Raw genomic sequence first — 15,953 nt, forward strand, 5'->3', positions numbered from 1 at the left:
GCCCTGGCAGAGCAGCCAGCCAACAGCCAGCACCAGCTTGCCAGCCTTCTGAGTGAGCCCCCTGCAAATTGGATCCTCTAGCCCCCAGTTGAGCCGACTCAGCTAACGACGTGTAGAACAAAGTCAAGTCATCCTCAGCAAACTCAGTCCAAATGGAAGATTCATTCATGAGCAAGATAAATGATTGCTGGTGTTTTAATACACAAAGTTTGCTGCTCCCCAGCAATAGATAACCAGAACAGTTCCCAAACCCACCTCTAGGTATTTACTCATTGAAGCACCCATAGAATTGTGCAGTCATGGTACCATGGGGTGGTCCTCCCCTAATCTCCTTCAGCCCTACTCTGTCAAGTCACCCTAAATAAACACTTACGATGCACTTGTCGTGCAAATAGAACTTAAAGGCAAGTATCCTATAGCTCCGTCCCAGCAAACTGTGCCTCTCCTAGAGAGAAACCTGTACCTGCCACTATATATCAAGATAAGATCACAGGAATGTTCGTTCCAGCTTTAAGTAATGAAACATTAGAAAGACCTAGTGTCCATCAATTGCAGGGTGATTAGGTCTGGAGTTGACATAAAGAATAAGGTAGCATGGTCCTTCATTTGACAAATATCTATCAAATATTCACAATGTGTTAGGTACCACAGGTCAAAGACATAGAGCAGACAAGATCCTTGCTGTAGTATCTACAATTTTGTAGACGGGGAATGATGCTCTCACCCCTTATTTAAAAACAAGGGACCAACAAGACTACTGTGCTTACTGAATAACCCATGAACTGTAGCCTAAAGATTTTAAAAAGTATGTTTGTACAGATGGCCAATGAAAAGATGCTCAACATCACTAATTATTTGAGAAATGCAAACCAAAACTACAATGAGGTACCACCTCATACCAGTCAGAATGGCCATCATAAAAAGTCTACAAACAACAAAGGCTGGAGAGGGTGTGGAGAAAGGGGAACCCTCCTACATTGTTGGTGGGAATGTAAATCACTGCTGCCACTATGGAGAACAGTATGGCAGTTCCTCTTAAAAACTAAAAATAGAGTTGCCATATGATCCAGCAATTCCACTCCTGGGCATATATCCGGACAAAATCATAATTTGAAAAGATGCATGCACCCCAATATTCATAGCAGCACTGTTTACAATAGCCAAGACATGGAAGCAACCAAAATGTCCATAAACAGATGAATGGATAAAGAAGATGTGGTCCATATGTACAATGGAATATTACTCAGCCATGATAAAGAATGAAATAATGCCATTTGCAACATGTGGATGTACCTTGAGATTATCATACTATGTGAAGTCAGACAGAGAAAGACGAATACCGTATGATACCACTTTTATGTGGAATCTAAAATATGACACAAATGAATTTATTTCCAAGCCAGAAATAGACTCCCAGACATAGAGAACAGACTTGTCATTGCCAAGGGAGTGGAGGGGAGGATGGAATGTGAGTTTGGGATTAGCAGATGCAAAGTATTGCACATAGGATGGATAAACAACAAGGTCCTACTGTACAGCACAGGGAACTATATTCAATATCCTGTAATAAACGATAATGGAAAAGAATCTGAAAATATATATATACACACACACACACATATACACACACATATACATATATATACATATATATATAACTGAATCATTTTGCTGTACAGCAGAAACTAACACAACATTGTAAATCAACTACACTTCAACAAAAAATAATTTTTTTAAAAAGTATGCTTGGGGCTTCCCTGGTGGCGCAGTGGTTGAGAATCTGCCTGCTAACGCAGGGGACACGGGTTCGAGCCCTGGTCTGGGAAGATCCCACATACCACGGAGCAAATAGGCCCGTGAGCCACAACTACTGAGCCTGCGCGTCTGGAGCCTGTGCTCCGCAACAAGAGAGGCCGCGACAGTGAGAGGCCCGCGCACCGCGATGAAGAGTGGCCCCCGCTTGCCACAACTAGGGAAAGCCCTCGCACAGAAACGAAGACCCAACACAGCCAAAAATTAAAAAAAAAATTAATAAAAAGTATGTTTGGGGCTCCCTGGGAACTATAATAATACAAATCAGTTCTCTTGTTCAGAGCTCAGCAAATGATTTACAGCCCATAAGTCAAATCCAGCCTGCCACCTGTTTGTATAAATAAAGTTTTATTAGAACACAGCCCCACTCATTTATTTATGTATCATCTATGGCTGCTTTTGCACTACACCTGGAGTACTAAGTAGCCAAGAGAGATCATTCAGCCAGCAACCTCCAAAATATTTACTATCTGGCCCCTTACAGAAAAAGTTTGCAGACCCCTGCAAACTATGTCAGAGGCATAGTCGGACCTTTACAGTCAAGAGGAGAGTTTGGGTCTAAATATAAGGACTAAAAACCAAAAACTTAGCTTATTCTGGGAATTATTTTAGTTTCTATTATTTATGTTAATAGTAGCTCTTGGGACTGTACATGTGCCTAGCACACTGCATACACTACTGCATATGATCTCAAATATCCTTTAATGTAGGTACTCTTATACTCCCATTTTGCAGACGGAAATAGTGAGGCTTAGAGAGATTAAATACAATTTCCCAACGCTTCACAACTGGACTGTGGCAAATAGGTAAGTGGTTGAGAGATCGCTGTTACACTCAAAAAGACCTGGGTTTGAATTCCAGTTTGACTGATCCTAAAGAAGTCATTTCGGTTCTCCAAGCCTCGGTCTTCTCACCTGTATGGTGGAGATCATCACAACGGCTACACTTGACGTAATGTGAAAATGCACATAAAGCCCTTCGCACGGGGCCTGGCACTCAATACATGCAGAAACTCTTGTGATTTGCATGGAGAGGCGACCAGAAGGAAATCAGTGGTTATTTCTGGATATTGACAAATAGCATAATTTTGTTTCTTTTTATTCTAACACTTGTCTCTAATCATTGGAGGTTTTTGTGACCAGGAACAGAAAGAAAGAAAGAGAGAGAGAGAGAGAGGGAGAGTGAGGGGGGGAGGGGGAGGGAGGGAGGAAGGAAGGAAGGAAGGAAGGAGAGAGAGAAAGGGGGGGGGGGGAGATAGAGGGAGAGGGAGGGAGGGAGGAAGGAAGGAAGGAAGGGATTAAGAAAGAAAAGAAAGAAAGAAAGAAAGAAAGAAAGAAAGAAAGAAAGAAAGAAAGAAAGAAAGAAAGAAAGACAAGAAAGAAAAGAAGGAAGGAAGGAAGGAAGAAAGGGAGAGACAGGGAGGGAAGGAGGGAGGAAATAACGCTTGGGAAAAAAGACAAAGTGCCTACATCTGCTGCCCAACCAGCTTCCAGCCGATTTTCCAACGAAATGCTCGGGGATTTTGAGGGGGCATGAACTCACCTTTGCATTCCACTCGTGGGTCCCTGAACTTTGTCAGTCCATTGCTGGACAGGAAGCCTCTTTTGCAAGTACAGTAGTAACTTGTTGAAGTGTTGGTGCAGGTTGCGTACGCCGGACACGTGGTGGTATCTGCACATCCATTCGTATCTAGGCAATGGAGACGAAAGGATTTGGGTTAGAGCACCGAGTGGGGCTGCAAGGGAAGCCAGCGCAAGAGACAGAAGGTGACTGTTATGGGTTGAATTGTGTCCCCCCTCCCCAAAATGTTGAAGTTACTGAAGTCCGAAACACTGGTCCCTGAGAATGTGATCTTATTTGGAAATAGAGTCTTTGTGAATGTAATTAAGACCTAAATTAAGATGAGATTATACTGGAGCAGGGTGGTCCTTTAATCTGATATGACTGGTGTCTTTCTAAGCACAAGAGGCGAGGCACAGAGACAGGGAGAACGGCACGTGATGATGGAGGCGGAGATCAGAAGAATGCATCTACAAGCCAAGGACCACCAATCCTGACCGGCAACACCAGAAGCTAGGAGAGCTTGGAATAGATTCTCCCCTACAGCCTTCAGAGAAAACACCTTTATTTCAGACTTCTGGCCTCCAGAACTGTGAGAGGATACATTTCTGTTGTTTTAAGCCACCTGGTTTGTGGTAATTTCAGCAGCCCTGGGAAACTGATACAGCCACCAAGGGAGCTCAGTGAAGGACCTTATAGACCCCAGACGCTTGCTGCTCCAAGTGTGGTCCACAGACCAGCAGCAGCAGCATTGACTGGCAGTTTGATGGACATGCAAAATCCCAGGCCCCGCCACCAACCTACTAAATCACAAGCTGCATCTGAGCAAGATCCTCAGGTGATTTGTGTGCACATGAAAGTATGAGAAGCGCTGCCCTGGATACTTGCTACTCCAAGTGGGGTCCACAGACCAGTAGCATCTGCCTCATCTGGGATCCCCAAGAGATCTTGGGAAATCAGATGCTGATTCGGGTCTCGGGATGGACCTAAGATTCTGCATTTTTAACAAGTCCCTGAATGAGCATCAGAGCTCTAGACAGAAGAGTTATGAGCGAACATTACAGCCCTGCAACTGATTTTAGTGCAGCCCCTGCTGACATCTTGATTTTAGCCCAGTAGGACCCATTTCGGACTTCTGACCTCCAGAGCCGTAAGATAATGTTTTTGTTATTTTAATCCACCAAGTCTATGGGGATTTGTTAAGGCAGCCACAGAAAACGAATCCAGTTCCCACTATACAGCTGTGGAAAACTGAGGGTCAGAGATGTTCAGTGACTTGCCCAAGGACACACAGCTGGTGAGAGGCGGCAGCAGGCCTGTCAAAATCCAAAGCGCGTGGTTTTCACTACTGCTAGGCAAGAAGAGGTGGGTCTGGCTGGAAACGCAATAAATCTTCAGGCAATTTCTAAGACAATTCTATGCAAAAACTTTTGCAATTGGTTGTTTCAAGTCTGTTGTCCTGACGGACTGGGAGCTCCCAGAAGGCAGGGGTTTGTGTCTGTCTCACTTACTGCTGTGTCCCGAGTGCATAGTGGGTGCTCGGTAATGAAGACCTCACTGAGAAGGTAACATCTGAGCAAAGACCTAAGGGAGCTGAGTGAGTGAGCTATGAAACTATCTAAGGCAGAGGAAACAGCAAGTGCAAAGGTCCTGTGGCAGGACCATGCCTAGTGATGTCATGGAATTACAAGACGGGTGTGGTTGGAGCAGAGTGGATGACGGGTGCATGGGAGGAGGTGATATGACAAAATCATGTAGGATCTGCTGGACCATTGTAAGACTTCAGCTTTTTATCAGAGACAGATGGGAGCCATGGGAGAGTTTGAGCAGAGGAGGAATACAGCATCACTTAGGTTTTAACATGATCCTTCTGGCCACTGGTTGGAGGATGAACTGTATCGGAGCAGAGGTAGGATGACCAGGTAGGAGGCAACTGCACTTGTCCAGGTGAGCGATGATGGTGGATACAGCCCAGGTGGGAACAGTGGCGTGCATAAGATTCTGGGTTTATTCAGAAGGTAATGCTAACGGGATTTGCCGATGGATTGGATGTGGGATGTAATAGAAAGAGAGAAGTCAACAAAAGTGCCCCCATCTTATTAGTCGGATGGGAAATCACGGGAAAGCTCTTTATAAAGTGCTGCAAAAACTAAAGGGACAGATTTTCATTACTAAGGTCTTGAGAGCCAGACTCTTTGCTGCCTGCACTCTGCCTTGTTTATTTCCCTTCCCTGCCCTATGCCTCAGATTGTAACTCTCTTCTCATTTCCAGCTTCCTCTTTCTTCTACAAAGGCAACATTTCTTTTTGCAGATTTACTGTGTATTACCATTTGTGATCTCTCAACTCTGAGTTTCCCATTACTTTCTTTCTTCCTCTAGCTCAATCTCTCAGGACTCAAATCCACCCCAAACCAGAAGAGCAACACGGTCCTGTGTGACCGGCCACCTGCCAGCTTCTCTGGCTCATCTTCTACCTGGTCCCACCAGCCACACTCACCTTTTCTCAGTTCTCCAAATTCTGTCTGGCCTGCAGATCTTGAGACTTGCCAGAATCGTGTGAGCCAATTCCTTACAATAAATATATACGTATATTTATATGTAGCTATCCATTCTATTGATTCTGTTTCGCTGGGTAACCCTGACAAATACAAACACCTACTATATGCCAGGCAATATAAGCCCTGTGGATTCAGCAGAGGAACAAGACATACAAAATTCCCCACCTTCACGGAGATGATAATCTGATGAGGCATACGATGTCAAAAATAGGGTAGTCACTGAGAAGATAACTCATGAGCTGAAGCATACAGAAGGTGAGGGAGGAAGCCATGTATATATAGGGAGCAAAAGATTCCAGGCAGAAGGAACAGCACATGCAAAGGCCCTGGGGCAGGACAGTGCCTGGTGTGTTGCAGGAACAGCAAAGAAACCCGGGTGGCTGGAGCAGAGTGAGCAAGGGAGAGAGAGGGAGGAGGGGAGGGCAGGGAGGAGACAGGGCAGGTCATGCAGGACTTTGTGTGCAGCAGGGAGGACTCAGACTTTTGCCCTGAGGGAGGAGGGAGCCCTGGAGGGCTGTGGGCAGAGGTGGGGCAGGACCTGACTCAGGGGCTCACAGGCGCCCTCTGGCCATTCTTAGAAGGGCAAGGAAACAGGAGACCGGGGCAGAAGCCACGTCAACCATCCAACTGAGACATACACATGATCCTCAACCGTGAGCAAAACATCTTAATAGATGGTCACTTAATTGACCAACATAGAAAATGAGACTCAAGGAGGCAAAGAGACTTTAAAAAATATTAACTACAACTACCATTTCCTAGGTGTCTTCCATGTGCCGAGCCCCTCCCTTAGATGTTCTGCAGTCTTCACGATAATGCTTTGAGGCGAGATGACCAAGCCATCCTGGTTTTCCCACGACTTTCCTGGTGTTAACACTCAAAGTCCAGCATCCTGGGAAACACCCCTTCCCTCCAGTCTGGGGCAAGCCAGGATAGTGGGTCACCCTACTTCAAGGTAAACGTTAGGACTCCTTTCTACAGATGTGGAAAGGGAGGCCCAAGAGAGTTTGTAAAACCGTTCCCAGGTCACACCACGAGTCAGAATGCAAGAGAGAGCCAAGCAGAGTGGACGGATGTTAGGGGGGAGACCGGCTCATCCTCCTGGCTGTGCTCCACCACTGGCTACCAGCTTTGGCGCAGCTGCAGCTGAGCCAAGAAGAACCAGTTAATTTGTGATGCTTGGAGGAGGAGAGAGAGGAGGAAGGGGGTAAGGAAGAGGGGGACAGGGAGGAAGAAGAGGGAGGGGAGGAAGAAGGGAGAGGAGAAGAGGGAGGAGGAGGATGAAGAGGAGGGAGAGGGAGTGGAAAGGGGGAGGGGGAGGGGAAAGGGGGAGGGGGAGGGGGAAGGGGAAGGGGGAAGGGGGAGGGGAGGGGAGGGGGAAAGGGGAGGAGGAGGGGAAAGGGGGAGGGGGAAGGGGGAGGGGAGGGGAGGGGGAAAGGGGGAGGAGGAGGGGAAAGGGGGAGGGGGAGGGGAGGGGAAAGGGGGAGGAGGAGTAGGAAGAGGGCTAACATAATTGAGCACTTACTATGTTCCAAGTATCGACTAAGCACTGCCTATATCTTCCCTCATTCCACCCTCATTAAACCCCTGTGGGATTAACTCCCCTCACTCATTTTCGTGGAACTGAAGCCTTGGGTAATTTACCGAGATACCCGAGGTCCCCATGGCGATGAGCCCTGGAACCAAGATTCGAACCCAGGAAGCGTGACTCCACAGCCCACCTCATAACAACTCCACATGGAACTGAGTCATCACAACTTTACTCCATTAGGTAGGGGTTGTCATTAATCAGGTGACAAAACCGAGTGACAGAGGCATTTGCCCAAGGTGGGGGAGTCTCTTACCAAAATGTGTCGACAACCGCCGCGTCCGCTCACCTGCAAGGAAAGAGAAGTCGATGGATCCGTTTGAGATCTGGCCATGACCCATCCTTTCAAACCAGGCTCCCTTTTTCCCTGGGTACCAATGATCACAGTGGTGAGTTATGAAAGAGGGAGTGAGGATGTGAAGAGGAAAACCCAGCCTCTTCCTGGGGATTTACTACCATCAGCTCACGAGTTCTTCACACCTTGTCAAGTAAGAAAGGATGGGATTCCAATGTTCATGGAAGCACTTTTTATAAGAGCCAAGACATGGAAGCAGCCTAATGTCCATGGACAGATGAATGGATAAAGAAGATGTGAGATATATATATATATATACACATACACATACAATGGAATATTACTCGGTTATAAAGAAGAATGAAATAATGTCATTTGCAGCAACATGGATGGACCTAGAGATTATCATATTAAGTGAAGTAAATCAAAGACAAATATCATATGATATCACTTATATGTGGAATTTTTAAAAAATGATACAAATGAACTTATTTACAAAACAGAAATAGACTCACAGACATAGAACACAGACTTATGGTTACCAAAGGGGAAAGGTGGCGGGGGGAAGAGATAAATTAGGAGTTTGGGATTAACATAGACACACTACTATATATAAAACAGGTAAACAACAAGGACCTACTGTATAGCACAGGGAACTATATTCAATTTCTTGTAATAACCTATAATGGAAAAGAATCTGAAAAAGAATATATATACACGTGTGTGTGTGTGTGTATAAAACTGAATCACTTTGCTGGACACCTGAAACTAACACAACATTGAATATTAACTATACTTCAATTTTTAAAAAGAGTTAAAAAAAGGGGGGGTGGGGGGAATTCTCTGGCGGTCCAGTGGTTAGGACTCCATGCTTCCACTGCAGGGGGCATGGGTTTAATCCCTGGTCAGGGAACTAAGATCCCGCATGCTGCGCGGTGAGGCCAAAAAAAAAAAAGTTTTAAAAATATGGGTGGAGGGGGGATAGCAGCCGCTCTCGGCCCTAGCCCCATCCAATTTACCTGACTGGCATCGCATCCCACCCCCACTGTCTCGCTGACCTAGAAGTATTGCCTGACAGATGCAGGAGTGTAACGAACGGCCTCTGAGCAGGTGAACCTCTGTGGTGTAATTCACACTCCAGAGCTCCCCCTGGGATCAGGCTGTGACTGAAACTCTCCTGAAACACCTTCTGAGTGGCTGGTTCTTCCCCTATCCAATCCTGCTTCCCTCCCTCCCCTACAAGTGTCTCCTGAGAGCCCTTCCTTAATAAATTACTCACACAAGAATCCTCACCTCAGACTCTGCTTCTATAGAAATTAACCAAAAGGAGGTGGTGATCCTTATTTTTGTTTCTTTGGGTTTTTTAAAAAAATTTTTTTATTGAGGTATAGCTGATCTGCAATGTTGTATTAGTTTCGGGTGTACAGCAAAGTGATTCAGTTCATACATATATATATATATATATATATATTCTTTTTCAGATTCTTTTCCATTATAGGTTATTCCAAGATATTGAATACAGTTCCCTGTGCTATACAGTAGGACCTCGTTGCTTATCTATTTTATATATATAGTGCTGTGTATCTGTTGTTTCATTTGTCTTTATCTTTTTTTAGAAGGTAATAATTATAGTAAAAAAAATTCAAACAATGCAGAAGTATATAAAATTAAAAGTGAAGATTTCCCTGTGGCCCATCGTTATACCCAGGGGTCACCACTGTCAAAAGCTTAGAGTGAATCCTTCAAGGCTAGGTCCTATTCACAAACTCAGTCATGTAAATATAACATTAAATATAAATGAATTTATCAATTCACACAATTTTCTGAACACAAATGGTATCACGCAACATACAGTCCGCTGTGCTGTCCAACACAGTAGCTACTAATCATATATGGCTGTTCACACTGAAATCTATTAAAATTAAATAAAATGAAGCACTGATTCTTCAACTGCAGTAGCCACATTTAAGTTCTCAGTAGCTCCATTGACTAGTGACTACTGTAGATCTAGAACATGTTCATTGTCAGAGAAAGTTCTTTTGGACAGCTCTGTCCTACTATTACTTTCTTTTTTTTTTTAATATGCAACATTTTATTTTATTTATTTATTTTTTAACATCTTTATTGGAGTATAATTGCTTTACAATGGTGTGCTATTTTCTGCCCTATAACAAAGTGAATCAGCCATACATATACATACGTTCCCATATCTCCTCCCTCTTGCATCTCCCTCCCTCCCACCCTCCACTATTACTTTCTTTTTCCTGTAACCAAGAGCAGCAAAATTTGCCAAGTGTTGAAGGTGAGCAATGGGTACATGGGAGTTTGTTATACTATTTTCCCTACCTTTGAACGTTTAAATATTTCTATAATTAAAAAAATTAAGAAAATAATGTTTGGGACAACTTTCCAAGTCAGTTCACATGACCAAACTTAATTAAGCTTTTTATCAGCTGTATAGCACTCCATTATATCCATGGGCTCTAACTGTGCCCTAGATAGCTAGGTAGCCCAAGATCGAACAAAAACTTCACACTCTCCTTTCCATGGTGTAGAATTGACAGTAGGAGGCAACTACCCTGCCATGGACTACATTTCCCAGCTCACCTTGCATCCAGGTGTGGTCATGTGATCATGCACGGCCGTTGACGTGTGTCACTGCCGAGCCTGGGTTTTAATAATGTGGCTTCGCCGTTGTCTGCAGAGTCTCTGAGGTACTAGTATGGCTGAGCCACAAAACAGAAAGCATCTGGGTCCCTGAATCACCACATGTAGGAAAACCACCCACCAGCCAGAAATATCCTCATTGGACTCTTAAACAAGAATGAAATTTCTATTTCTTAAGCCACTGACAGTTTGGGGTTTATTTGTTACAGTAGCTTGGGTTGGTCTGACAAATGCAACAATTTATCCAGCCAATTCCCTGGTGTAAGCATACATTTAGTTTATTCCAAGTTGTTACCATGTTTCTTCCCCCAGTGGACAAAACACCCCATTCAGAGCCCACACTTCACTGCTGCAAGATGCCATAAGCTGCCCCTACACCAACACCCACACACCATCTCGGGAGGAACGAGAGTAGGGTGAGGAGATTTGAAAGATTAACTCTTCGTACCATAAAGACTGAGTTTCCCAAATAAGGCTGAGCCAGGAAACTGAGACACTGAGAACACAGAACTGGCCACGTTTCTCCTCCTGGATCCAGCAGGAGCTTGTGTGGAAGATGAGAATACTGAACAAAACATCTAAAAATGCACTTTTTTTCCCCCATGTTGAGTTGTAGTTTAAATAAACCCCATCCCCATCCCCACTGCCCCATCATTCATGAAGCTCTCCTCACACACGCCAGGTAGTATGCAACGTTACCTCTTTGGTTTTAAGCTTCACAACATCCCTGTGACATAGGAACCCTCGTTACCTGTATCTCGCAGCGGAGGAAACTGAAGATCAAAGAGGTCGTGTGACTTGCCTGAGGTCACACAGCAAGTTTAAGGCACAAGAGAAAAAGCCTGGGTGGGAACTGGGAGACCTGGATGTTTTCCCTTGCTCAGCCATGGACTAGTTTGTGGCAAGTGTCCAGCTGTGGCTCAGCTGCCTGGGTCAGAAGATTCTCCTCCCCGCCACGCTGGGCATATAGATTCCCCAACTTACGTCTTGTCATTGGTTCCACTGAGGGTAATGAGAACATTCCCCAGGTGTATATACCACAACACCCTGTGAAGAAAGAAAAGAAAAAACACCATGACCCATCAAGAAGCTCTTTGGACTCAACCTGAAAAATTACTCTTGATGTAGCCTCATAGAAACAGGTTTGATGAGCTTAGATGAAAGCCCCAAGTGAATGACAAGCATACATTATGTTATATAACCTTCACAGCCACCATTCCTGCTTTTCTGCACTTCATTTTCGTTTTCCATTTTGTTTGTATTATCTTCATTTTTTTTTTTCATTTACAAAGAGTTCCAGATGATTTTCAGAAACATACATTGAGGAAATTCCCTGGAAGTCCAGTGGTTAGGACTCCGCACTTCCACTGCAGGTGACATGGGTTCGATCCCTCATCGGGGAACTAAGATCCCGCAAGCCGCGCAGCACGGCCAAAAAGAAAAAAAAAAAAAAACTAATAAGAACCTACTGTGTAGCACAGGGAACTTTACTCAATATTTTGTAACGGCCTATATTGGAAAAGAATCTAAAAAAGAGTGGATACATGTATATGTATAACAGATTCACTTTGCTGTACACCTGAAATTAACGCAATATTGTAAATCAACTATACCCCAATAAAAATTAGAAGAAAAAAAAAACCCCCATACATTGAAACATGCATTCTCAAAAGAAATGATATCTCCCCCCAAAAGCAAAACTTGGTTCTTGGGGAGAGATGAAAAAAATCTTACTCTTCATGTATAAGACACATACAGATATACATATAATATATAAATAAGTATATAGTATATCTGTAGTATTAAATTTTTATCGGAGGGTAAGACAATTGAATAGAGTGCTAATGGCCAGCACCAGTGCTGACAGCCCAAAGAAACAAGTCTGCATTTTAGCATTTGAGGTCCGCAAATTACCTGCTCCTTCTAATGAAACCTGCCAGTCGACAAGTCCCACAGACCCAAACTCCCAACTTTCTTATTATCACTAACTGAAATTCTCTTGCTCTTTCATTATTTTAAAGGCAACAGAACATTGTGTTTAAGCATACCAGCGCCAGGGTCAAAATGCTTGGGCTTAAAAATCTGGCTTCACCAATTACAGACTACGTGGCCTTGGCAAAGTTACTTAATCTCTTTGTGACCAAATTTTCTCCTCAGTGAAATAAGGGAAACGGATCCAATGTACAACACAGAGAAAACCCACGCTTGTTGCTTAGATAAGGTCTCCCATTCTTAGATTTGAACCAAAGACCTGTGAAGGAAACCATGACATGAAAGATAAGCAAGACCAAGAAAAACTGACATCTGAAGAAAAAAAAAATTAAGATAACAGACAGGATGGCTCCATCTCATTGTTCAGGCCTCAGCACAAACAACACTTCTTCAGAAATACCTTCCCCTGACTTCCCTCTTCTACGTAACCGCCAGTCACACTCTAGGACAATTTTTTTCATAGCGCTTGCCACTCCCTGAAATGCTTTTGTTTATTTGTTATTTGGAGCAGCATAGTTTAGAGATGTACAGACTCTGGATCCAGGATGCCTGTTTTTAAATCCTAGCTCTACCCCTTACTAGCTAAGTGGTCTTGGGCAAGTTATTTAATCTCTTTTGCCTCATTTTTCTCCTCTGTAAAATGGGACTATTTTATTTTAATTGGGGTATAGTTGCTTTACAATGTTGTGTTAGTTTCTGCTGTACAGCGAAGTGAATCAGCTATATGTATACATATATCCCCTCTTTTTTGGATTTCCTTCCCATTTAGGGCACCACAGAACACTGAGTAGGGTTCCCTGTGCTATGCAGAGTGTTCTCATTAGTTATCTATTTTATACACAGTAGTGTATATCTGTCAAACCCAATCTCCCCATTCATCCCACCCCCACCCTTTCCACCCCTTGGTGTCCATACGTTTGTTCTCTACGTCTGTGTCTCTATTTCTGCTTTGCAAATAGGTTCATCTGTACCATTTTTCTAGATTCCACATACATGCGCTAATATACGATATTTGTTTTTCTCTTTCTGACTTACTTCACTCTGTATGACAGTCTCTAGGTCCATCCACGTCTCTACAAATGACCCAATTTTGAAAGTAAAAACAAGAATAAACAAATGGGACCTAATGAAACTTAAAAGCTTTTACACAGCAAAGGACACCATAAACAAGACAAAAAGACAACCCTCAGAATCGGAGAAAATATTTGCAAATGAAGCAGCTGACAAGGGATTAATCTCCAAAATATACAAACAGCTCATACAGCTCAATATCAAAAAAACAAACAACCCAATCAAAACATGGGTGGAAGACCTAAATAGACATTTCTCCAAAGAAGACGTACATATGGCCAAGAAGCACATGAAAAGATGCTCAACATCACTAATTATTAGAGAAATGTAAATCGAAACTACAATGAGGTATCACCTCACACCGGTCAGAATGGCCATCATCAAAAAAATCTACAAACAATAAATACTGGAGAGGGTGTGGAGAAAAGGGAACCCTCTTGCACTGTTGGTGGAATGTAAATTGATACGGCCACTATGCAGAACAGTATGGAGGTTCCTTGAAAAACTAAAAATGGAACTACCATATGACCCAGCAATCCCACTACCCTGAGAAAATGGGACTATTAATGACCCAATATCAGAGGCATTTAGTGTAGATTGAATACATTCTCTATTTGAGGAACTTAGAACGGTGCTACTTGGGAGGTTGCTAGTGGCTTCCTTTCTTCGTATCTCCTCCCGCCGGTATGTCAGCCTCACAGGGGCAGTAACCTGTCTGTTTGTTCACTGCTCTATTCTCTGTGCCTAAAACAGCACCCAGCATACAGTGGGTACTCAGGAAATACATGTCAACTGAATGACTATAACGAAACTCTTCCTTGACAGATGAATTCCCTGAGCCGACTGATTTTGGTCAAAGGTTCCCCAGTGAAGATGTTTGCAGTGTCCAGCCTAGAATTACGATCTCTTGGCTGGACGGTCGAGGCCCTCCCTTTTCCTTACAGTCTATTTCCAGCGCAGGCTCTCCCCAGACCCCCTATTCAGGTTCATACGCACCCCAAAAGAGGAGAAAACGGAAGCTCCACATCGTGCAGGTTCTGTCATTCAGTGAAGAGCACTTTCTCGCTGTTCCCAGGGTTCTCAGTAACAGGGGGTGTGGGGAGAGGGGAAGGGCAGAGCCAGAATTGCTCAACACAGCCAGGGTATCATGGTCCTTTTTGCTGAGTCGCCTCCACTCATAAAGGACAGTCTGACAAACCTCTAATCCTCTCCTTTCTCCACAGTGAAGAGAAGTTTGTCTGGCTGATGGGTCCCTGTGTGGGTCTATCTCCCTCTCCCTCTCTCCTTCCTTCCTACTCACTATTTTCTTCCCCCAGCAACATCTATCTCCCATCTCTCAGCACCTTATTTTATTGCACCCAATAATAAATAAGCTTCCACTACCCAATGAAGCAAGCCCCAAACTCAATGGTCTCCTCCCAGCCTGCCCCATACAAACCATCATCAGAGCCCTCAGGTACCAGGCAGTGTGCTAAACACGTTTCCAATAAAATTTAATTTCACTGTCATGTCAACATCGTATACTAGGGATTCTTACCCTCATCTATTTCACCAAACAAGTACAATTAAAATGGAAACCAAGGCTTAGAGAGGAGATGTGACTTGTCCAAGATTACCTGGACCCGAGCTTTGAATCCGGGACCCTCTGACTCCAAGGTCTAGAGCTTTCACCATTTCATTTGCCTTTAGCTCCCCACGATATCTGATCACTGGACAGTGACACACCCCATTCCCAGCACTGCCCCCAAATCAACCCAACACACACACACACACACACACACACACACACACACACACACACACACACACGTGCCATCTCATAAACACGGTGGTCTAGGAATGTCTTAGTTAGGGTCCCCCAGATGCAGATGCTCAGACAAGGATTCTCATGAAAGTAGTTCATCAGGGAGCTGACCCTACAAAACTCCAGCTGGGGATGGGGGAAGTGAGAGAGGGAAGGGAAAGAGCCTGCAGTGAGTGTTATCAAGCAAGTTACCCAGTAAGAAACTGAAACTTAATGTGGCTGGGAGCCTCTGGAAGGTAACCTAGAGCACACTCTTCAGAGTTATCCCAAATGTCAGGGGAGGGAGTTGGGGTATTTATCCACCAGTTACTGTCAGTCACTGATTGAGGCTTGTGTCAACCCAAGACCTCGCCTCCAAGCAGATAGAATGGGCTCCAGTTCATAACCCTGTTGATAACAAAATGCAGTGGCGGGCACATGTCAGTCTAGTGTGCCCTAAGGGTTGAAGGTCACAGGTGTGGGCGGGCACCAAGAACACCTGCTCCAAACCAAAACTTAGGTGCAAAGACCAGCCCCAAGTTCTTGGGAAGAAGAGCCCCACTTGTTTTTATATTCTCCTTTTTTGCTCTGTGCAAGGCAAAATATCCACCGTGGAGTCATGATCG

General features: G+C 44.2%; 1 protein-coding gene across 1 annotated transcript in view; it reads right to left on the reverse strand.

Annotated features, from left to right (window-relative positions):
* Window positions 1-14,571, reverse strand: part of ADGRE1 (adhesion G protein-coupled receptor E1) — a 48,934-nt gene extending 34,363 nt beyond the window's left edge. The window contains exons 1-3 of the mRNA XM_068534982.1: window positions 14,541-14,571; window positions 11,466-11,528; window positions 3,355-3,501 (exon numbers count right to left, since the gene is read on the reverse strand). Of these exons, the coding sequence (XP_068391083.1) occupies window positions 3,355-3,501; window positions 11,466-11,528; window positions 14,541-14,571 (241 nt within the window). The remainder of the gene's footprint in view (window positions 1-3,354; window positions 3,502-11,465; window positions 11,529-14,540) is intronic.
* Window positions 14,572-15,953: the final 1,382 nt, after the last annotated feature.

This window comes from Eschrichtius robustus, chromosome 2, assembly GCF_028021215.1.
Source record: "Eschrichtius robustus isolate mEscRob2 chromosome 2, mEscRob2.pri, whole genome shotgun sequence".
NCBI lineage: Eukaryota > Metazoa > Chordata > Mammalia > Artiodactyla > Eschrichtiidae > Eschrichtius > Eschrichtius robustus.